Source organism: Anoplopoma fimbria, chromosome 8, assembly GCF_027596085.1.
Source record: "Anoplopoma fimbria isolate UVic2021 breed Golden Eagle Sablefish chromosome 8, Afim_UVic_2022, whole genome shotgun sequence".
Lineage (NCBI taxonomy): Eukaryota > Metazoa > Chordata > Actinopteri > Perciformes > Anoplopomatidae > Anoplopoma > Anoplopoma fimbria.
The window spans coordinates 20,229,409-20,254,531 of record NC_072456.1 but is presented as its reverse complement, the minus strand read 5'-3'; the positions used below and the strand labels follow the sequence as shown (position 1 = coordinate 20,254,531).

General features: G+C 40.1%; 1 protein-coding gene across 1 annotated transcript; it reads left to right on the top strand.

Moving 5' to 3' along the window:
* Positions 1-2,634: 2,634 nt before the first annotated feature.
* Positions 2,635-16,866, top strand: LOC129094873 (guanine nucleotide-binding protein subunit alpha-11-like). The gene is made up of 8 exons (XM_054603166.1): positions 2,635-2,881; positions 3,328-3,500; positions 5,760-5,944; positions 6,604-6,758; positions 8,635-8,763; positions 10,044-10,173; positions 11,146-11,299; positions 14,091-16,866. Exons 2-8 carry the CDS (start codon positions 3,350-3,352, stop codon positions 14,294-14,296), a joined length of 1,110 nt encoding a protein of 369 aa, XP_054459141.1. The 5' UTR covers positions 2,635-2,881; positions 3,328-3,349; the 3' UTR covers positions 14,297-16,866.
* The last annotated feature ends 8,257 nt before the right edge of the window (positions 16,867-25,123 follow it).

Sequence of the window (25,123 nt, the reverse complement as noted above, 5' to 3'; positions counted from 1 at the left end):
GGTTCTGCAGGCTGAGACAAAAGATTGACACCCAAATAGCAGCTGAGGAGGAGCGACAAAATACCTGTTGTACTCTTCATCTCTGCTTTCGAAAAAACACCTGCAGGGATTAATAACCTGCTCTGATACACCGGTGTGATTCCCACAGGCACTTATGACGTGTTTGTAATATTACTGATTTTATAGAGACTTTGATTTATTTACTTTTATGCTGTGGGTGTCCTAATATATAATTATTAATAACATGTAAATAGTAAATGCTTAAGATGTTAGTATTTCTATATGTTTTATATTATATAAAGTTGATTATTTTGAATTAAGGTCAACTAGTAAAGTTTCCAAATGTACACTGAGCAACAAAAGATAATAAATCATTAAAAAATGTTATGAGCTCAAATCTGGCAATGTTAAAAATTAAACTATCAGCTTATATAATAAATAATAACTCAGTGAAACTTCTGTCCGTGATTTCACTCGAGCTGTAACATGAAGCGGTGGAGCCTCTGCAGCAGCAGCCGAAACTTTATCCGCAGAGCAGCGCACTCATTCATACTGCCGTCAAACCACACGCAATCAAGGCATCACAACTTCCGGTACACCCTTTTCAAAATAAGGCTGTTTCCTGACCAGGCACAACGCTTTTGGTGGAGCCTCATGCTAACCACTAAAGTAAGTAAATAATGTAAAGACAAAAGACATACATGAACAGGATAATAGATAACACATGCAAAAACAACATTTGACTCGTTAGACTTTTATAACTTTTTGGAGATACACTCTTTCTCATGAACCTAAAACACAGACTCCAACTTCATGCCAAAGGTTCCAGTGATTATTCCATGACACATAAATTGAACAGAAGAAATGTATGTGGTTGAGAGTCATCATAATATCATAAACTTGAGTTTTCTAGTCAGTGGCCAAAATGTCAAAAAGACAGCTCTGTGGTGGGTCTGGAGCTGGACAGTCTGGAGTCAGTGGGTGAGAGGAGGATGAAGGCCAAACTCGGAGCCATCCTGGACAATCCCTCTCACCCTCTCCACGAGGAACTGTGGCAGCTGGGCAGCTCATTCAGCCATCGGCTGATTCTACCAAAGAGCAGGACGGAGCGCTTCAGACGCTCATTTGTGCCCACTGCCATCAGACTGTACAACAACAGCGGAGACCACAGTCTGTCATCATGCTGACCAGCCCCCCATGTGGATATACTGTACATTTTTTATTTGTATTCTTATTTTTTATTTTATTCTATTTTTATTTTTATTTTATTGTATAATATGTGTATTTATTATCTGTTTCTGTGTAGTTGAGCTGCTGCAACACTTGAATTTCCCCCATGGGGATCAATAAAGGAATATATATATATATGAACCGGGAACTTCAGTTATGCAAAACTCAGTTGTAGACATAAGATATTACATTTGTTGTCAACACATTATTGTGGTTTGGCTGCTCTAACAGTTTTGTGTATTCTGTCATATCCATTCACGTCATGAGAGACTCCTGAACAACTTACTGGTATTTGCTTTGGAGTGGTCAGTATCAACAATGAATCACACACTGCTGCACTCGATACAGTGGATTTAACTTCTTAATCGTGTTGCACCTTTGGTCACAATTCATTGATGTCATACAGCAGGTGTTTTTCCGACATGAAAAAGTAAATAACTCCAAATGTCACTTAAGTAAAAAGTATTGCAGCATTTTACACAAAGTGTACCTTAAGTGAGAGTTTAGAAAAAAATGGTTATTTTTTAAAACACACTATTGGGTAATTAATTACATAAAATTGCATCTTACCTCACACAATGATCATATGTTTCATCATGCTAATTTGTCTATGTTAACCATAGCTGTTGTAGTGGAGTAGAAAGCCCCTTCTTTCCCTTTGATGTTAACGTATACAGCATGATATTGCAACGCACAGATAAAGTACAAGTATCATAACATTGTATTTAAGTACACTGCTTGTTTTACAATTGGCTTTAACCCAGCAATTTACCCAGTTTCATAATATGTGTCTTTTCAATTCAATTCAATTCAGTTTATTTTGTATAGCCCAGAATCACAAATTACAAATTTGCCTCAGAGGGCTTTTACAGTCTGTACACATGCGACATCCTCTGTCCTTCCCTCACATCGGCACAGGAAAAACTCCCCTAAAAAACTCCTTTAACAGGGAGAAAAAAGGAAGAAACCTATGGGAGAGCGACAGAGGAGGGATCCTTCTCCCAGGATGGACAGAACGCAATAGATGTCATGTGTACAGAATGAGCAGCATAACAGAGATACAACACATTCAATGTATATGTTGTTAGTTAGAGTCTGATGGTGGCACCTTGCATGGTAGCCTGTCATCAGTGTGTGAATGGGTGAATGATATGTAATATACTACTGATTGTAAGTCGCTTTGGATAAAAGCGTCTGCTAAATGACTGTAATGTAATGTAATGTAATGTATATGAATTCAATGTCTTTTACGCATTACTGTCTAAAAACTTTTATTTTGTAGGCACAACATACTCCCTTGCGGCGCTGATGCGGTTGTTTGCCGCTGTCTTGCCGCGTCGTCGCCCACAGCGCATTCCTGTTACAGAGCGTTTCCAGCGGCCCACAGAAGCTGCACATTCCTCTGTAGGCGCGGTGGACTTTCCCGAGCGGCAGGTTGTCTCCTGTGGGCTTGGAAAGAAAAGAAAAGAAAAGAAGAAACAAGTTGTTTAAACTCCATAATCAGCTGGTTAACGACGACGTTGCCAGTGCGCCTCAGCCACAGTATTAGGTAAGGTGGAAGTGGAAGTGGACCGGAGGGACGCGCTGGGAAATGGAACAATCACAGCGCGGACCTGCTCGACTTCAGGGAGCGTGACGGACTGATTTGAAGGTAAGGAGCTTTTTTTTTTATTGTCTGTTTTGTATTTTCCAAACTCCTCTTGGATAAACTTGAATAATCACAGCAGCAGAAGTTTATTTAAAGCACTCTCAAACAGGTGATTATTGCAAAGATGGCTTAATAATTGGCTCCTGCTTCACTGTAAACGCATGAAAAACCATTTAAAGTTAACCTCTGACTTGTTCACACATGCGCTGATTATGTTCAGCAGTGGGGAAGTAAGATCTCCTGCGCTGTGTGTGTGTGTGTGTGTGTGTGTGTGTGTGTGTGTGTTGTGTGTGTGTGTGTGTGTGTGTGTGTGTGTGTGTCTAATAAGTCACCAAGAAAAGCAAAAACTAGAAAAAGACATCAAATGGCCACTGGTCAATTTGACGGACGAGTTTTATGGTCGGTCCTTAACGGCTCATTACGCTCATCAGCTGATTATTCATTAACAGTTTGATCTCAGAGGCTTTGAGCATGGCGGGCTGCTGGCAGTGGTGCCACCGCAGGTGTTTGTGCTGCCTGTCCGAGGAGGAGAAGACCAACATCGCCGTGGACAAAGAGATCAAGAGGATCCTCAAGCAGCAGAAGAAGAAGGAGAGGAGGGAAATTAAAATCCTGCTGCTGGGTCAGTGACTGCACACACACACACACACACACACACACACACACACACACACACACACACACACACACACACACACACATACACACAGAGAGCACTTTGTTCATCTTGTGATGAGAGCAAAACAAGACAAAAAAAAACAAAAAAACATCAGTGATGGCGGATGTATTTATTAAGCAAATACAATATATAATACTGGAAAATAAGAGGTCAATATCAAAGGAACGCCTGCCAAGCACATTAAAACTGCTTGGCCTGTTTGGTGACCTGCAGCCAAGTGAGAAAGCTATGTGAGGCATGTGTCACTGTGGGAGTATGCAAAGTATGGTCCTGATTGGGATCGGTTGTACCTGAAACCACAGAAACTTACATGCCTGCTTCACAGCTGGTTGGATGACTTTTTTTTTGATGGAGGACAGTGCAGAAATGGGGTAAGGAGAGAGAGAGAGATAAAGAGAGATAGAGAGAGAGAGAGAGAGTGTGACTTGCTACAAAGGTCCCAAGGAAGGAATCGAACCTGGGACATTTTAGCTAAGGCGTTTCTTGCTTAATGTTCCAGTGGAGTAAGATAGGTACATAGGTAGCTGACAGGTACATATAGGGAAGCACCAATATTCATCATGATATCAGATATCGGGCTGATAATGACTCGAATAGCTGGATATCGGTGACAATGAGGCAGATCTACTCAATTCAATTCTATGTTTATATACTATATACATTTTATACTGTAATCTAAATTTCTGTCAAAGTTTTGACAAACAACAAATTTGCTGATTATTTCAATATTTTTGTCTAAACAAAAGATCCAACAGTCCAAAGTTATTCAATTTACAATGCAATAAAACTGAAAAAGAAGCTAATACTCACATTTTAAAAGTTGAAACCAGTGAATATTTGGCTTTTTTGCTTTACTGATGAATGACTAAGGATGAACCAATTATTCAAAGTATTGATGTATTTTCTTTTTGATTGACTGATCGGTTAATTGAACCACAACATCTTAATTTGACAAGTGTACAGCTGGTTTCCTGCAGTGTTTTGTTTTATTGTGAAGGTGGGCGACCTCTGCTAAAATAAGGACCACTGCCGCCTCGATTGTAAAAAGTACAAAAACACTTAAAAGGCACTATTTCATATACCTCGTACTTGAGTGTTTCTTTTGTTTAGTGTTATATTTATCTTTAACAAAACTGAAATTATGACAACACAAGATGCATCAGGATCTTTTGGGGGGGATTACCAGCTCAGGAAACTTCCTGGGGGAAACCCTGTCTTGATATGAAGAGACAGTAAACAATAACATAAAATCATTTCCCAGTCTTATTTCCTGCCTCACTTTGCAGAAAGACAGTAAGCAAACATTTGTGTTGTTTCAGCACGGTTCCGTTGGAGGATTAAACGCTATTCTTCGATCGTAGTTTTGAGAAGTAACAGGAGAGCGTTGGGTGGAATGAGAAGAGTTTCTGCTTCCTCTTGCAGATGGCTGATTGAATGATACACATCCACAGAGCAGCAGGCGACGCTCTTAAACAACTAAATCCCGTTTGCTCTGCAGCTGATATATTATTTTTACATAGATAAAATAAAGGAAGCTGTAAAGTCTCAATACAGTAATCATTAAAATGAGGCTGTTAAATAAAATAAATCAAGTTTTTCTTTTTTATCTTCGACTCTATTTGACCCCAAGGCTGATAATGAGCAGCTTAGAGAAAATGTGCATCTGTTAGAGTGACGCCCGGTTCAACAGTGTCAATCAGTCATCTTGTTCTTCTGTTGTGGTTTACTGGTTGTTATCTTTTCATCTCTTAACTGCTGAAGTAGATGAGAGCCCACGCTGTAATAACTCACAGTATTGTCTGGTTAAAAAAAATCAGCTTCTGACAACTTGGACTTTACCACTACCGTTCTTTCCTTAAGCCTGTGTTTGACTTGTCAAAGCAGCCGACAACAATGGCTTGTTATTGTTATTAATTAAATAATTTACACTTCTCCCTTTACTGTTTTTCTATAACATTTATCATGAAAAAACTCAACTACATCAAGCTATTTTATATATTCTATTCCTACAACAACTTAAAGGTGATAAATTCTATATTTAGAGCATTAACATAAAAGTAAACAACTATTTGCTACGTGAATATAAAGTGGAGTTATGTCTACCAGAGCAGAGAATGAAGTCGTTCTCCCTCTGTATGTGTTGTAACCTTGCTGCCTGAAGACAATTGTAATAATGATTTATGTTCATTATTATTTCCTCAGGTACTGGTGAGAGCGGGAAAACCACCTTCATCCGACAGATGAGGATCATCCACGGACGAGGCTTCTCAGAGGAGGAGAGACGAACCTTTTCCAAATGCATCTTCCAGAACATTCTCACAGCCATGAAGGCCATGACCGGCGCCATGACCACTCTCAAAATCCCCTACTTCAACCCCGAGAACGAGGTACGAGGCCGGACGGTGATATCCCAGAAGCCACGCCCACTTTCCAGTTCCCCCACGGGTTTAAACTGTTAGCTCTGTCACCACTGTTACTGTTGTTCGCGCTGTTAGCTTCTAGCCACCGGCTCAGACATCTGTGTTCAGAGTCGTATACAGGCTGTTGTATCTGTTGTTGTAGTGAGCCAATCACATGTCGCATTTAAGTGAAGAACATTGCGGTGATTGGCTGTTAGCAGAACCATAGAAAAAAGTCTTTTTTTGTGGATTTGAGCCAAAAAACGATTGTTTGCAGGTATCGTTAGACTGGAGAAGTTTAGATACTACTTTGTTCTGGGTTATTTCGTTTGATACCTTAAAAGATACCAGTACCCACCCCTACCTCAACGTACATGAACACACACACACTCACTCACTCACTCACTCACTCACAAACAAACACAAATGCACAGATGTGCGGATATCAGGGCAAGTCACATTCACTGGAACTGTGAGATAGTGCCCACATTAAACAAGAGGCATCAAACATAGCGGAACAAAAACACACACTCAGCATGTTGTAGTCTATAAAAGGAAACAGGCAGTGTCACTGTAAACACTGAAGAGTTTTGTAAAAAGTCACAAAAACGGTGTTGGTAACACACCGATCTCTCATTGTCTTTCAGATCTACGCCAAGTGGCTGCAGGACATAAACACAGTGCATGTCAGCCAGCTGGAGCGAGGCTACGTTGACGCAATCCGACGCCTCTGGGCAGATTCGGGCATCCGGGTCTGTTACAGCCGGCGCTGCGAGTACCAGCTCCTTGACTCCACAGAGTAGTGAGTAGCCGTGTCGCAGTGGAAGTCAAAGCTCCGTACGCTGTACCACACCCTGAGCTAGGACAGGCGATCAGACGGCGTCACATGATCAAACACTGTCACTGCAAGCTGCCAAATGTGATATCACACAAAAACTTATACTCTTATATTCCCAAAATAGAAATAATCTACTATGGTATATGTTTTTACTGTATACTTTACTAAAGAGACATCTAGGATTAAAAGATTAATATGTGCAAAGCGTTTTAGTGGTTTCAGGGGTATATTGTTATATTATTATGACTGGGCCTGAAACTAACGTTTATTGTCATTTATTAATCTCTTGATTATCTTTTAATATCATTACATTACATTACAGTCATTTAGCAGACGCTTTTATCCAAAGCGACTTACAATCAGTAGTATATTACATATCATTCACCCATTCACACACTGATGACAGGCTACCATGCAAGGTGCCACCATCAGACTCTAACTAACATTCATGCAACATCCAGTCCACACCGATGGCAAGCCTTCGGGAGCAACTTGGGGTTAAGTGTCTTGCCCAAGGACACATCGACTGCTTAAGCCAGGTATTGAACCACCGACCCTCTGATTGGAGAACTACCTTGCTCTCCACTACGCCACAGCCGCCCATATCAGTGATTAATCATCCAATCGTTAAAAAACGCTTATCCAAACTGACATCTTCAATTTGGTTGGCTGACCAAAATTTCAAAACACCACGATACTTAAGTTGATATATGACCGAAAATTCAAGAACCCGCTCATGAAACAGTTTGTCATATGGCTAAAAAGACTCGAGGAATAAGAGCTTTGAACACAAACGGCAACATGTACACATGTTATCATTCTGATATCAAAGAGGTGTAAAAAAGTAATCAGAACATACAATAAAGTTAAATATTATATATGTGGCAAAGAAAGAAAACAACGGCAGTGACAACATCACAGTTTCGGTACTAACTCGTGTATAACAAAAGAACGTGTGGCGACATATTGTTGTATTGTTTGTTTTTATGCCACATCTGACCTTTGTACGTGGAGAGCAGGAGAAGCTGTGTGTATGTATTAGATTTGTTCAGTGCTTTTATATTCTTAGTTGTAGTTTTCTTTTATGTTTCTGTTTTCAAGCAAACAGTCATATTATTATCCTAAAAGGAGGGCATTCTTTTTTTATTGACTTGGTTTCTTAATTTAGTTTTTTCCTTGGTCTCCGTCCCACATCCTTGTTCGTCATTGTAGCAGCGACAACAAGTTTCTAGTTATTTTGTACTGAGACCACTGGAGGGGGCTATTTGAACAGACTGTACTGTGTAACATGTTCAAACCACCAGTTGATCAAAGAGTATTTGAGGAAGCAAAGTGATAAGGAGCACCTGATTACATCACAGTACAGAGCTACCGTCGAGTCTGTGTCTTTTTTAATCAACATGAAAATATTTAACATGCAGTAGATATGAGTCTCACGCTCAAAGTATCCGATGTGTCACAGAACAAAAGGCTCAGCCTGCCTCTGTTTTTTTCTCTCTTTTCTATTGCTGTCCTGTTCTGTGTTTACCCAGCAGCTCAATCATCGCGGTGTGTGTATGATAAGAGACCGGCAGCAGCTAATGACAGCTTGTATCAACACCGGCCATAAAGCCGTCGTCTGTACACAGGCCGATATGGACATCCTCCACTCCCCTTCTTGTATTTTTAATCACAGTTTTTTTTTTTTATATATACCATCGTATATCTTGTGTCCCTTCGGTTTGTTTAACACGGTCGAGGCTGGATGTGGTGTAAACAGAAACGTTATGTTTTACTGGAAGTCTCCTGTTGTGTCAAACAATCTCTTTTAAACGTTCTCTCTCCTTCTTTTCTTCTTCAGCTACATGAGTAACCTGGACCGCATCTCGGCCCCAGACTACATCCCCACAGAACAGGACGTGCTGCGAGTTCGATTCCCCACCACGGGCATCCACGACTACTCCTTCACCATCAAGAAAATCACACTAAGGTGGCCGGTCTTCAGATTACCAACCTGTCAGACAAAACGAATCTAATACTGACACCATTCACTGCATGGCTTTGCCTGCTCACGCCCGTTTGGAGGCAACAGGATCACGTTTCTGATCGAGTCTGTACAAAGCCCCCCTGCCGGGAAGTGAGGTTTATTTATAACATGTTTCTTTCTGAAGCCAGAGGGGGATCTGACTACAGCTAAGCAGACAAAGATCAAGGTTAACTTGGGAGGAACAGTGTGTTCCCAAATAAAATGACACCTGCTCTTAAATCATGAGGTAGAGCTCAGTGTTAAAATAACCTAATGGAGGAAAAGCTGTGACATGGTTTGACGAATCACGGATGAAACTTGTTATTGATGTGTCATGCAAACCATTATGCACGATCTGCACACTAGCAAGACACCAAGAAGTCATGAAAGCAAGATACAGTAACCCTAACAAGTATAAAAAGTAAAAAAACTAAAACTTTCAGTTCTTTATTGTCTACATCAAGGTGAATTAGTCACTGACAAAAACATACACTATATAATACTGGAGATATCAATCAGATTATATGCAAATCAAATAATCCATCTTGATTTATTTTCCAGGCTTTGGAGTTACCAAACACATTCAAATTAAACAACCATTCTAATTTTTGATTATCTGTTAGTATTTCAGGGTTTTGTTGAGACATTAAGTAACAACATTAAGATTAAAGCTCTGACTTTTAATGTTTATTTGAGTGTTTTTCCGTCAATATCAGGTGAACAGTGTAGAAATCACAGCAATTGAATATCGAAACAGACAACTTCCCTCCTCCGCCTTTAAAGGTTCCAAGTGGTATTATTGTCGCAAATACAACTGGATCGCTTCCCGCTTTTCTTCACAACCTAGCATCTACCAAACAACACAGGACATTTCTGCTTACATTATTACTCTTACAGATGTAAACAAAAGCGCTATCCTCTTCCTTTTTTGGTTGTGCAATGGTTGACCCACTTCCTTTGTGCTATAAAAATGGCAGACAGAACTACATAGTGAAAGTGAGGCTTATAGGGAACCAATCTAAACGCCGTATCATCATTCTACAGCCGTTACATTGTGCAATCAACACTTTCTTTATAATGAAAAGGAAAAACACTTGTCTATTTCCACTTTAACCTCAGAGTCTAAGCTTTATTATTTATGTTTATTTGAACAGAATTAGCACTCATGATTGCCAGTTTGGATTCCTTATCGGAGGATTCAGACTGTACTCTTACTTACAACTTCTCCTCCGTTTCGCTGACAGGATTGTGGACGTCGGCGGTCAGAAGTCGGAGCGTCGGAAGTGGATTCACTGTTTTGAAAATGTCACCTCCCTCATTTTCCTGGCCTCCCTCAGCGAGTACGACCAGGTCCTGGAGGAGAGAGAGACCATCGTAAGAGCCCTGAGACATTTATCAATCTTTCCTCACTCGGTCTACTACAGTAAAAGGTGGACAAAATAATAGAAACAACCTCATCTAACAGAACTAAGATCCTTTACTGAAGTAAAAGTAGTTATACCACAATACTATAATAAGTTTGTATTCATCATTATGCAGAGGAGACCCAATTGTTTGTATGTATACAGTATATAATTGTAGAGCTGCAACAATTAATAGATTAGTTGAGTGACAGAAAATGAATCAATTAAATATTATTTGAGTTTAACACACTAATCGATTATTAAAATAATTGTAAGTTGCAGATCTATATTATTGGATTATTATTACTGCAGCATTAACATACAAACAGACTTCTAACAACTTAATAAGTCGAGCTGGAGCTACTTCTAACCGCTTTATAAACAGTTTGGTCGTTTTCATCTTTAACAATGCAACATGTTTCATCAACTGATTGGAGGTTTTAAATCAAAAAATCTGAATCTTAAAAATAACCAGTAACTACAACTGTTAAACAAATAAATGAATATAGTAAATATAACGTAATATATTTACCTCCTCCATCCGTCCATCTTCTCCTGTGCGTCTCATCCAAACCTTTTTCTCGCTGGAGACGTTTCATCCGTCCACCAGCAGGTTTCACTCTTGTATAAGAAAACCTCTCTCCCCCTCTCTCTCTCTCTCTCCTCAGCCCCTGGAGCACTCGGTCTCCCTTCTGTGCGTCCCTCCCTCCCACCCTCTGTCACTAAGCAGTTTATCTGTCGCAGCCACTTTTTAGTCTGCCAACACATTCATTAACCTCCACAGAGGCCCGTGTGCTCCAGACCCCCCATACACCCCCTCTCCCCCTTAAAGGACTGCTTTCCTCTCTGCTTCAGACATCCAGATCTGTCTTGCTATTCCCTCTCCCCCCCGTTTATTGAGCTAAAGCTGAGTGCTGTATCTGACTCTTGTCTCTGTCTTCAGAACCGTATGCATGAGAGTCTGGCTTTGTTCTACACCACCATCCATTCTCCTTGGTTCTTCAACACCTCCATCATCCTCTTCCTCAACAAGACTGACATCCTGGCGGACAAAGTCCAGACCTCTGACCTGCAGAGATACTTCCCCAACTTCACAGGTAAGCTGAGGATGCGCCTGTTTGATCGTTTTTTATATAGTGAGGCTACATGGTACTAATGAATGCCGCCATGGGGTTGACTTGGTCATGTCAAGACATTCAGCTCCCCCTCATGATGGTGAATGAATGAACTGTAACAACTTTGGTGATCCCTTAACTTTTCTTCAAGCTCCAAAAGCAGGTTAAAATTGTAAGTTGTCCAATACTTTGGTTTATGACCAACTCCCTTTCAAACTAAAACGATCCCCTCCGCCTAAGCTGTAATTTGTGTTAAGTGTTAATTAAAAAAGGCCCTTATTTTAGTGGCCTGCTTTTGCATCTTTTTCCACTCTATGCAGCTTGCGTTTTGCATTAGCTCACTGAACGCCTTGGGTTGAGAAAAAATCAACTTAGACTTTACTTATTGTGATTACTTTTGCTGGATACCCGCTGCTGTGGTACCGCCATCAAACAATAGTTTAAATTGCAGCTCCATGTTTATCACATTTAATGTGGGAAGCAACCAAGGATCTGGTGAAGCTAAAATTAGAGGGTCAAACATTCAAACCAGAAATCATAGTATTAGAAAAATCCTGGGGGCGGAGCAACCAAAATTGCAACAACTTTGCAGGTGTGTAATCTCATCACAGTGCGGACAAAAAAAACAAAGAGGGTTGAAATGTTGTTAACCTCCTCTGACCAGTGTGCTTTGGGCATGCAGATACCTCATCACTTCCTGCTGCACCCACGAGAAAAAATGTGTAATTTAAAAAAAAAAAAACGTTTCCTTTGTAAAGTGATTTCAGCCGCAGTTTGTCCCTGAATCTGAACCCTCCTTCACTGCCCTGGTGTCAGCAAAGCCAGCCACCATTACATCTTATTTAGCTAGTGTTATTTATTTTTCTTTGCACACACACATACAAACACTCACACACAAACACACACACACACATGGTTGCAAATTAGTCACTTCCAGGTGTGTTTAATGATGTGGCTGCAGCCTGTAGCTCTGCTGGTGTGAAAGGCAGTAAAGCGTTGCCCTAACAGTCCCAACCTCCGCGCGACCCCCCCCACCCTCTCTCCCTCTGTTACCCATGGCAACCCTAGACCGATACTGAGTTTCACACAAGCCCTGCACCCCCCGCAAACCCCTGGTTGTAAATGTGTGAGAGGTGTTTGTGTGTGTATGAGAGCAAGGTGGGAATCAGGGACTTCAACTGATTGTGTGTGTGTGTGTGTGTGTACGCCCACTGTGTTTTACCATCAGCGTTAAAATTGTGACTCATACAGGGTCAAGCTACTTGATGTCAATCTAACGTTAACAACAACTCTGAGCAGTTCCTACCTCTAGCTGCCGTTTGTCGTGTTCCTGTGTGGAGACTGTGTGGCCCTTCTGACCGCCGCTGTAACGACATGTGAAGGCTGGTGTTGTCAAATAGTCCTGCAGTAGTCCTATAAAATGTTAACATAGTGAGAAACTTGGTGAATTTGACTAGCGCTGTAATGATTAGTCAAATAAATGACGCAAAGTATTTTTTTAAGCAAGAAATTACAAACAATCACTGCTTCCAGCTTTTTTATATGTAATTAAGGGCTGCAACCAAAGGATGCTTATTTTGATTTGATTGTCTATCTATTTCCTTAATTAATCAATTAATAATTTTGTTTATAAAATGAAAAAAAATGGAAGAAATTCCCACAGCCCAAGGTAGCCTGTTTTATTCCACCATCAGTTCAAAACTCCCAAAATGTCCAGTTTACCATCAAATATGATAAAGTTGTTGTTTGTCATTTGTAAACAAAAAGCCACATTGAAGACATCACTATGGGCCATGGAAACTTTTCATTTGCACAATTTTTTACATAACATTTTTAACATTTTATATTAAAGAGATTAATTGAAAGAATTATGGACCAAATCAATATTGTTAAATACTATTAGTTAGTTAGTCCCCTAAGAAATGGGATCCCCTGTTCCGGCTCTTATTGCCTTTGTGTAACAGTGATGTGATGCTCAAGTTTTTATCTAGGCCTTTTTTTTGTCTTTTTTTCACTGCTTCAGCTTTTGCTTTTACGTCATCACAACATCCTGATAACAATACAGAGGTAGTTATCAAGTAATAACGATTTATAGAAATAATAAACAAGAAAACTGGCTTAAAATGTCAGCCCCAGCAATAGAATTCCATCCCTGTGGTGATGAAAACTGCCTGTAATCATTTTGTCATTCAATTTGCACTTGTGAGCTATAACTGCTCTTTATCCAACAAATTTACTCTAGCTGGGAAAATATCAAGCAAAACTATTTGATGAGGTTGCTTTTTGTCTCAAGAGAATGAATAATGATTTCTGGTATGTGGTAGTTAATCTATAATTTATCCAATCTAGTCCATATGGCTATACATTCTTGATCTCTTCCTTTCTGTACCCTTATTTCCTTTTTTCTATTATTGTTTTAATCAGTTTAATCAATTTATTCAGGCTTCAATGAACAGCTGTTTTTACTTTTGATTATTCGAAATTAGTAAGAAGAAAATGAAGTCAGTGAAGAAAGTGCCTGTTACAATATTCTAAAACACAAATTAAATCTTCAAATAGCTTGTTTTGACTCCCAAGAGTCCCCAAAAAACCCTGAAATGATGGATCTATTATCAGACAAAGAGAAAAAATGGAACAAAGGATCATTTGGTGTTTTTTGTTACAAAATAAATCACAAACAATGAATTGATTATAGTTAATAGTTAACTTTCTAGCATTTGACAGATCCGAACCTAAATTCATCTTTTAATCTCATTCTCATTTCTGTTGACAGGTAAGAGGCGTGACCCCGAGGACGCCAAGAACTACATCCGCAAGTTGTACGAGCAGCAGGCCGTGAACCGCGACAACAGGGACGAGTGGAAGACTCTGTACCCGCACTTCACCTGCGCCACGGACACCAACAACATCCGCAGGGTCTTCAGCGACATCAAGGACACGGTTCTGCTCAAGTCTCTCAGGGACTACGGAGTCATCTGAACTTTTACACAGTGGAGAAAAACAGGAGGGAAAAACGGTGGTTCTCCACTCTGCCTGCACTTTTTTCACTTCCACTGATGAAGGCCAAAATGTCACTTCTTTTTCTATGATTTGTTTTCTGAGGCGAAATCAGACCATCGACCATCGTCCATGCTTCTGTCCACCCGTCCTCTTCCTCCGCCTCTTTTCCCTCATCAAGTCTCAATGAAGAAGGAAGGTGGAGAACAAAAGGCCACGTTTGTACTCATCTCTCACCTTCACCCACCCCGCTCTCTCCTCCTCTTCCTCTCAAGTAGAAAATGTGAAGACGTTTATGGAGATTGGGAGAGACATCTAGACTTGAGTGACTTCTGATCAGGGAGCGAGGAACCAGTAATCACCCTCACATCTCTCAGTCAGCAGGCCCCCCCCTCCCCGAATATTGAGTGTTTGGTTGATGCAGTGACTTGAATTGAACCATAATTGAAGCAGAAGCAGAGATGCTATGAAGTACCGTGCTGCCATTAACGGAGTAATGACTTTTACAAGTGGAGATGGGGCCATGCTTGGGTACACCACCCTGCCACTCACACTTTTTTACACCTTATTTGGGTCCACCAGGTACACTTAGGTTCAAACACAAACTGTAAACAAACAAAAAACACTCTATTATGCACCATAAATGGCAGTTATGGAGTATCAATCCACTGCACCTTTTATTATCAGACATCCTGAATCTGGGGATTTTCTCTCTGTGATTAACGTCACCAGAGAGCCAAAATCCTTATTGACTACAGTTATCTCACAACGGCAGTGTTGCTATCTGTTTGGCACCTTCTCCATCAATTATCATGTGCAGAAAGATTGTGTAGCCACCATCTTTTGCGCCAATACCTGATGTGATAACATCCTCTACGTTCACCTCCAGTAGGTTACTCCGTCTCGTTTAATGGTGTTGCTTGTTGTTAAAATACAGACTGTGTTGAAAAAGAGAACAACACTACAGGTGAGTGAGTCTTCAATCAGTACAAACAGTAATTGAGAATCACAACGGATGTGATGTGGACGAAAGAAAAGTTCACGTAGTTGGAAAATGTAGAAATCAAATTATTTAACAAATGGATACGTTGTTCAAGAGTTTTGCAGAGCGATGTTATATGTTAGAGAGCACAATTTATTCAATTTCCTTAAATGAAATTTTCATATTAATGAATTTGTATTTCCTACTCAAACACAATTACAGCTGTTTGTGGTAGGTTGTTGGCATGCCCCAGTTTTATTGCAGAGCAACAGATGTGTTAATGTGCATCCATGTTGTCTGAAAGTTAAGCTCATGAAGAACATTTGGATGGTTTATGTTCAGAACACTGGAGATAAAAGTACTTTAAAGTGGCTATAATCAAAATGTTTAGATTAACAGTGGATCACTTGACTGCTTGTTTGACTGTTAGCTCTTTGGAGCATTAACATCTTTCAGCCCACAACTTCAGTTTGTGTTTTGGTTTACTCTCACTGCTCTCATACCGTTGTTTCCAGACACAACAGGCAGCTGTTTTGAGCAAAAAAAGTTATTTAAAATCACGGTATGCTACCTGCCCAGCATGAAACATCAGACAGACACAGTAAGCGACCAGCCGTTGAAGCAGCTAAAGAGACAGATATTTCTCTCAGGTGTTGGTGGAGAACAAAAACGGAGCTAAAATGGGAGTGAATATTGGACTTCCATTCACCAGCTAAATGAATGCTTGTGTTTCACCATAACAGCTTGATGTGTAAAGAGATTACACACAACTGTTGCTAATGAGTTCGCCATATCGAAATTAAAAAGGGGTCAATGTTGTGTCTCAAACTCGTTTCCCCTGACCCAAAATGCCCAAAATATCAGTTAACGCTTGTTCTAGTGCTCAAATTACTATTTTTCAGAGAGTCAGATATGCAAATGGTCATAGTATATTTAATTGTTCCTTTTTTTCTACGTTTCAACATCAGTTTCCATAAAGCAAAAAAGCCAATGACGGATTATGCACGCGTCAATGCAGTAATGCACACCAGTGTAATCAATACCATGAACCATGTTTTAAAAGGTCACGAGTAAAAGAACTGAGACCTGTTTGAGGAAACAACTCGATTCACATGGCGAGCTCAAACATTGATGGTGGGGGGGGAAAAAATCCAACAGGCAGTCTGCTGGGTAAAGGGTAAAGAATGAAAGAACAGGTGGTGGCAATGTGAACTCTCTCTCTTCATCCTATTTATACATCAGTGTGTGGAGAAGATCATTTTATAATATTGATTAGAGGCTGAGCTCAACCCCCTGTGTTTGTCATTGAGTGGAAAATGATTTTGAAATGTATTAAAATAGCCGCCATTGACGAGAGGCTAACTTTAGCTTACAAAGTGTCTGTTTTGTGGTTTCAGCTGCTCTTTTGTTAATTGTAAATAGAGTGTTTTGATCTCCACACTGCTACACTATTTTACTGTACATTTACTGATGACTACTTTTGATTGAGTTTTGACTGCTGTATTTTTTAACACTGTTTACCAACAGCACAAACTGTGATTGTCTAGAGAATACTTTTTGGCATTGGGAAACCTCCTCTCGTAGGGTGGCAGTGAATTATTTTGTGTAGACTCAGGTGGAGGAGGTGGGCAAGCCTTTTGTTTTTCTAGTTAATATTAAAAACAAACTTTTGAAAACAAACACCCTTCTTCTTCCCTTTGTTTGTCTTCTCTGGCAGACATGGACAGAGTGTCTACCTGTCTCGCTGTGTGATGTGTTTTCTCTGCCACCAAGACTTATATGGTCTCACAGGCTGCAATCACACACTCGCTGTGACTCGCAGTTTGCAAATAAAACACTGCGAGATTTGCATATGATTGACACATGGGATCTTTTTTTTTCACGCCATGCTCATTCCAAACACAGGTGTCGCATCCATTCAGAGTCCTAAAAATGTAGATTTGACAGTTGAGGTTAGTTCAGGCTTTACCCAGTCAGATAGTTGTTTACTATCCTCCACCATGCTAGCAGAGGTAAAGTAGTTTCCGATTAGCGAGTGACAAATCGCTTTCCAAAACTAAATACAGTCACAATTATATTCAATCGCGAAACCACTGACATCAAAAGAATACGTAGAGTGACACGCGTTTACTTACAAATATTATACAGATAGTGAAGCATGTGCCTGAGTAAATTCCCACTCACACACACCCGCACACACACAAACACACACACCTACATATATATCAATGTTGATTTGTCACGTCGCTATTGTACTCAAGTAACGCCACTTCCATATTTAGTAATTGTAACCCAAACCACAATCTTTCACAATATTTCCTTTGAAGAGAGGAGTTAAAAAAATAATGGAATGTATGCGCGTAATGACCGGAAATTGACACAGTTGCTGGAAAATTCGTAAGACAACGTAATGTGGAATAACTTTTCATATGATATCAAACGAACTCTTGTATGAGGATACGTTGGTTTTGGTGCAAAAGCTCCAGTTTGGGGCCGACCCAATTTTTGCATGGCTGACATTTAAAATGATTGATTCCTCGGGGACTGTGTGCCAGTCTCCTAATTATTGGCTGTGCTGGCAAAGATGAGTGGATTTGACAACAGGTGGGAAGCCAGACTTTGGTGGCCTTTGCTGATAATTAAGGATTTGTTTATGTAAATCTCAAACGACGGACCTACAAACCTCGTCAGATACCACCGCTGTCGCTGTTCCCATCATGCACATCTCGCCTGAACCCTGAGCTTACATTCGGTCTCACCACGACTGGTGAGAAGTCCGGCAGCTTGTGTGATCTCTCTGTGCAGAAGCAGAGCTGAGATGTGTAGTGCAGGTTAGCCGGTGGGCTTTTTAAAACCTATTTTTGCTGCCTGGTTTGTTGCTATGGACTGTCTGTTGCTGATAAGAGCTGGTCAAAGCTTTTCCATTTCCTACAATGTTCCTCAAAGCAGATACACGCCTGCTGTGCACTCATCAAACATACGCTGCACATTTACAGATGTACACACAGATTCTAGCGCGGCTGCAATCACAATAACAACCTGTCAAGATTAGTGGGTAAAAATAGCTGCGATTAATCTAAACACCTGTAGAACAGAGACCCAATACAAAGCCCTGCAGCCAAGTGAGGCTGTTAATGTTCATAGAGGAGCAGATTTGACCTAGGGTGATTGTTGACGCTGTAGTTTGTGATATTGAATTGTATCACTATACCCAACCCTGCACCTTTTTCACTGGGGCAGAGGAGATGTGTTGGGTTTTTTTCGACAGGTTTTTTCAAAGCCAATGCAGCATATGGGCACAAAGGAAAAAAGGTGCTCATCAACAGAAGAAATTAATCAATTTGCCGGCATAAATCACTCGGTTTCCCGAAACAGCTCCAGAATTTGCAACAGCAGCTGGCCCTTTGTAGCCTCGCTGTGTGCTGCTTAAAAAACGTTGCTCGACTCAGAGGGGGCCAGAGTTTGAATGTCGTGCCTCGATAAATCCTTAAGGGTCTTGACCCGGTTGAACAAGACGTCTCTGAGTGGCTGTCAGTTCTAAAAAAACATTAAAAAAGCACAATTAAGAAGATTTTTTAGTCAGCAATAACATCTAAAGTAATGTTGCTCTTTACTTCAGTTCATGTTCTTTAAGCAGCCTGTTTATGAGATTATTGTTTTTCGTTGTTGTTGGAGATATCATCAAATCTAATATTTCAGCTACAAAACTGTTTATGGTGATGAGAAACATGATGGCAATGATGTTGATAATGGTGAAAAGAATAGAAAAATAAGAAAATATCTAAGGCCACTGACTGAGGGTTTGTGGTTTGTTTATGGGGGCAAAATAATGCATTTTCCAAACAGGAATCCGTGTTTCTGATGATTTATTTAACAAAACAAAACAAGCAAGCAAAGAAATGGATGAAAAAAAATAAAAACCTGCTCTGCTAAAAAACATAGGCCAACCCTGGTGCATGCTGGTCCTGTACCTGCCTACTATATGCCTAGACTATATAGGAATATATAACTGCAGGTGTCCACAGTGTTAACGAATTCATAAACAAACGAACAAACCAAGAACTAGGTATACTAAACAACGACAAAACATAATTAAACTAAACGAATGACTATCAAAAGAAAAATCTTTCGAAATTTATCAAAAAATGTAACCTAAATAATCAAACATCTACAATGATAAACAATTAAATAAATAGCTCCTACAATGTGTTCCCTGCTCAGTATCACCTGGCTCGGACTACACCTTATGCATTGATGAGTTTTTTTAGAAACCGCTGTCGGGCTTTTGGTTTATTATGTCGAGGAGGGAGCAACACAAAATGTTCCCAATTAAAATGAAGATGAATTCTAGGAGCGGCTCCCCTGTTGTGGCCCTACTTTTGTATGTCTCTAAATCTCCGCCATACAGACAGGTAATTAAGCACTAAAGGCTGCTCGGGTCCCGCGGCGGCGGCTGCGCAGCATGAACACATCACATCCCTGTCTGAGAGCACTGTGTACTATAACCCAGAGTCACAAAGCAGTGCAGGGGCGGAGGAGGAGGAGGAGGAGGAGGAGGAGGAGGAGGAGGCTCAGAGAGTTTTATGTGCTGGAGTTACTTGCAATGCATAATTCTAGTTGTAGCGTCTAAAAAATATGCTGCATTGTAAAAACTTGAACCCCCGAAAGCTTTAAGGAACCACCTTCATTTCATTTACAATTTGAAAAAAAGAGGACAACATTTTGGTGACTTTCAAATAATTTATGAATCTATCAACTTTAAATTGAGGCTGAAAAACATAAAAACCCCAAAGATTGAATTTCTGAGGTTTGGTAAATTTCCTGGAAAAAATTCTATGTAATTCTGCGTGAGTTACAAAGAAAATCAAAACACTGAAAAAACTGAACACTTCTTCTTCTCATTCTTAATTATTTCTTACTAATTGCAACAAAGAGTATTTTATTACACAACAGGTCATCTGATCAAGCAAGCATGCAAACTGTGTCCACAAGATAGAATACAGAGAATCGAATGGAGAGAGGCAGGTTTATAAAGAAAAAGAGTTTCAACACCGTTGAACACCGTCACTCAACCATCAGTTGTTACTGATGATAACAACATCCTCAAATATGTCCAATGTATTTATATATAAAAGGACAAGGAAGTATTGTTCGGCTGCTGTAATTGTCTTCGTGCATCACATGAAGCTTTTGTGGGTTTTTTTACTCTGCGTGGTGCCACTCTAATCACTTCATCTAATGGAGCACAAAGCTAAAGGAGGAGAGAGACTGACGATCATCTGCTCTTATCTCCCTTGGGGCTCAATGTTACAGCATGACACACACACACACACACACATGCACACAATCATATTCACATTGACGTATTTTAGGTCTCCTTCACCTCCCTCCTCCTCCCATGCAAATACATAACACCAAAGTTTCCAGAAAGTTCTATTTTTTTCCAGCTGGCCAGACACCCTGCGAGCTGTATGCTGTTTACCCCATTATCATCCCTGACCGCTGACACCAAATCAAATGGAAAAGTACAAAACACATATATTTGTAGCTGGAGGGAGACGCTGCCGAGATATGAGATCCACATCAGGTCAGCAGCTTAGCTCGACTAAATGGAGAGGTTTTGTTTTGGCGGGCCCGCTCCTCTCCCGGGAATACATTGTCTGGTCTGGTCTGGTTTAGAGCTGTAGTTCAGTCTGTAAAATATATTCAAGAGCTCCTGGTTGTATAACTCTGCAAGGAGTAATCTAGTTTGCCTGGAGTGATGGTGAAGGGGGGATGTGCAAAGCAGAGAGAATTTGCAGGTGTTTTTCAGTAAAGTTCACAGGAACTTCTTAGAATTAGAAGCTGGCGTTTGATCTGTAAAAAGACTATAGTTAAAAAACAAAAGGCTTCGTAACTCAAATGTCTCCAAGAATAATCACATCTTTATGTACTCAGCCCTTAATTACTGTTACTACGTATGAGGAACTTTTCCATTCTCTTACATATGCAGTTTACAATGAGAGCGACGGCAGAGTGACCATCAAAATTGATAGTAAATTTTGGAGCAACAGGTCCTCTTATTCAAAGAAAGGTAGACTGAAGTAGCCCTTCCATTTCTATGTGATGACTGTTGATTATACCAGTTATAATGAGAACTGTTGCTGATAGATTTCAACAGCTATAGCTAGCTCCTTAGCTTCATTTGTGACAACAATTTTGGGAGCTTCCCGACAAAAGCCCCGGATCAGAGGCAAATGGACATTACAATTTCTGGACCTGTCGGGGAGTTTGTCGGGGAGCTGCAGCCATCAGCGGTGACATTCGGTCTGCACTATGTGAGGTAGTTGACTAAAAGATGCACTGTTATGGCTTCATTCTTAATTTCCATTAAGCCATATTTATATCACCAAGAAACATGCTCAACAAGGTTTCGCTAAATTACGTCCATTCAGGTTCCTCACGGTTTGTTGTCCAGCAAAAGTCCAGTACATATAGCAGATGGACAACATAAACTTTAAGCTTTGTTAAATGAACAAGTAACTTAAACTATTTAAACCTGTAAAAAACTATTTCGGCTCTTGGCGTTCTTAAACTGCATGCACAAGACAATGTCGTGATCAACGGGTGCCAATTTATTAACAATTTACTACCACGGTTGGCCACATGGGGCAGTAACCCAAACAACAGTCTAACAGTATACTCTATCTCTATAAGACATTTAACTTGTCCTTTTTGCTTCCTACATGCACTATCACAGGTGAGGTGGGGGAAATAGTTATGGCAAGGAAAAATGGCAGTGGATTGACTTTAAATTTGTACCAGAACTTTAAAAAACATGTGTCTACCAGTGTCCTCATGTTATTCGCCTGTGTGACGTGCATGTGGAATTGACTAGTTGAGCAGAAGTGAAACCTCTCCACGTGTGAGAGCTGCACAGGCTGCTGAAATGTGATAGAAGTAATTATGGCACTCAGCGGTGCATGTAGAAAACGCAGATCCCCGGCTCTCTGAGAGAACCCTTCAACAGTGGCTTTGACCGACTGTCCTGCACAATTACAGGCTGAGGAGAGAGCCTGACACGTCTTCAGTGAACCACTTTAATGTACATTTAATGTACAACCACTTATGGCTCTTCAGATGCGTGTTCTACCTTCATTTACATAAAAAGAACAGATCATATATTTTAAGGAGAAGAGAAGTCTTGTGCAGCCAGAAAGACATTTTACTCGGGCTGCAGTTAACATCTATTTTTAAATCGATTAATGGATTCAATTATATTATTTTTAACGCATTAAATCTTCAAAAAAAAAAAGAAAAGGTACGTTCCTCAACTTCTTGTACAAAGTCCAAATAAATGGACATTAGGGATGTAGCCATACACTGAGCAAGCGTGACACTGTCTATTAGGACAATTTCTGAATAGTAAGGTTTTAGTGAAAATGTAGTTTTGGAAAGTAGTGAGCACATGACTAGATAAATGAGACTTTGATTACACTGCTCGAGCTGTGTGAGAGTTTTGATATATTTGCAGAGTTAAATGCAGCCCCTATTAATCTAAATTTCATCAAGGATTTTCCATGTTTTTGGATTCTTCTTTCATAGTGGAGGCATGACAGAAAAAAGGTTTTCTTTACAAATCCAGGGAGTAAATGATCTACTAATGGTCATTTCGGGGGGTTATGTATCTTTTAAGCCACTGCCTTTGGGATTTTCGTTGAAGTTTGTATCCAGCAGTTAAGAAGTCTTCTCAACACCATGTTTTTTATGCTGGAGGTTGGTCCAGTTGTCACACGATTCCTGATTCCTGTTATGTTTGCAGTACACAGCTTATGAACAAGACAGAAAATCGGTTACACGTCCACTATGTGTTATTTCTGCGAACCAGCTGCTAATTCAGAATCGAAGCTGCAGGGACTTAGCAGGAGTTTTGTGTTTCATTCCAAGAGGTGAGTAATGAGGATTACAGAGACAGATGGTGTGTAGGCAGTGGCTGATGTTTCTACGAGTGAATTCTACCACCTGGGAGCCAGAAAGAGAGAGACACAAACTTTGGATCCCTGGGTAACAATTTGCCTGGGTATCACATTATTGCACTGTGCCAAGGCACAACCACACAGCAGAAATGAAAGAAGATGATTCAAGACTCCAAAATGTACACCCCATTAACAATGTATGCAGGTTTTTATAAATGTTTAATGAGAAACAGCTTTCCAGAGTGTTTAACAAGTGTCATACGCTTGAATTGTGCTCCTTTCTCTTTTATTTTTCCTTTTTTTACCCTCATCTCATTGTTTTTAACTTAATTTTTGTCATTTCAAAGATTATAAATACTATTGAACTATTGTATGTCTCTTTAACGTTAAATTCAGTAAAGAATGCGAGAAATAAGAGATAAAATACTACTTCCAGCAGCAACGTGATAACAACCATTCCCATGAACTTAATAAAATAAAACATGAACATACATATTCAGTCAGAAGATCAGTTTGTCCTCATGATTTAAAAGTAAATTACTGTATCAAACCAGAAAGCATAAGTTATTTAAATTGTATAAAGATCTCTACGTACAAACATGGTAGCAATAATGACATCATCATCCGGCCTCCTAATCTTAGCTGCACGTCAGCCTTCAGGAGAATAAGTTGTGCCCACACACGGCCTTTGTTCTTGTCCTTTGTCATGGTCCACAGCAGCAGGAGGAAGTGGGGAAAGGCGTTATGCAGAAATGAAGCTCTGGACTGGTGCGACTACACTAGTCAGAGCAGAACCACAGCCTGCTAAACTATGCATCATTATATTGATTATATAGCATAATGGCAATGAAATTGGGCTCAGGAGAAACGGCAGCAGCATTTCACGTCAATCATTTCTTTTTCTGGCCCTCTCTCTTCTTTTCTGGCTGTCCTTCCTGCTCTCACTCCAATGGTTTTCCTTTCAGGCTTTCTGCACCTGTTCATCTCCCTCTTAGTTGTTATTCACCCATCTTTCTGTTTGTCGTCATCTCTTTCTGCCTTTTTACCTTCTATGCCTAATCCACTTTCTTAGTCTTTCTGCTTTCATGAATGAGGAAGAGACCTGGAGAGGCAGGAATGCGAACAACAAACACGTTTCTCTGTGTAGGACAATCAGGGGAACCATTGTGCTTGTGATGACAGAATCTGTAGTATGTAGGGAAAGGGTTACCTGTAGGCTGAAATATGTGCATAATGACTATTACAAAGCTTTATTCATACCGGCCACCTACACAGTGTCAGGTATACAGCAGTGTGGGCTTCTTTTGACCAGATTGCTGCCACGTTACCAGAGGGACGTTAAGTCAGTTGAGGCGGGGGTTGAACTTGATAACTGTAGAAAAGAAACGGCAGCAGCGTGCCTAAATCATGATAACAGGATTTTACCATATACCCCCTTTGACTAAAATGCGGTTTGCAATGGCAAAGTGGCGCTGTCCGTATTTCCACTGGTTGACTCTGCAGAAGAAGAGTAACAGTATCTCTCCTGAAAGCTTTGGCCAAAATATAAGATATTTATCTCTTTTTCAGTTTGTAGACTTTTTTTTTGTTTGAGCTGATGTTCGTCTGTTTGCCCTCAGTAAGTTTGTTCCTAACATTTAATCAGCTGTTTCACAGTCGTGGAACCGCACAAACGTTAAGAAAAGAATGTGTATCTGTGTGTACCTGTGTGTACAAGGACTGTCCAAATGTGCTGTTCTAAACAGAAAACATGCATATTTTAATAAACAAGGTGGTGGCTCATTTGCTTTTTAATATCAATACTTTCCTTCTATGTTAGCATGATCCTTACATATGTGAGTTGTAATACCAACATGGTTTCTGGTTTCTTTA

Bases quoted from the DNA above. Each gene is read 5' to 3' on its own strand.
- LOC129094873 (XM_054603166.1), top strand. From the start codon at position 3,350: ATGGCGGGCTGCTGGCAGTGGTGCCACCGCAGGTGTTTGTGCTGCCTG. The intron at 3,501-5,759 runs GTCAGTGACTGC...TTATTTCCTCAG, and splicing joins AATTAAAATCCTGCTGCTGG to GTACTGGTGAGAGCGGGAAA. The intron at 10,174-11,145 runs GTAAGAGCCCTG...CTCTGTCTTCAG, and splicing joins TGGAGGAGAGAGAGACCATC to AACCGTATGCATGAGAGTCT.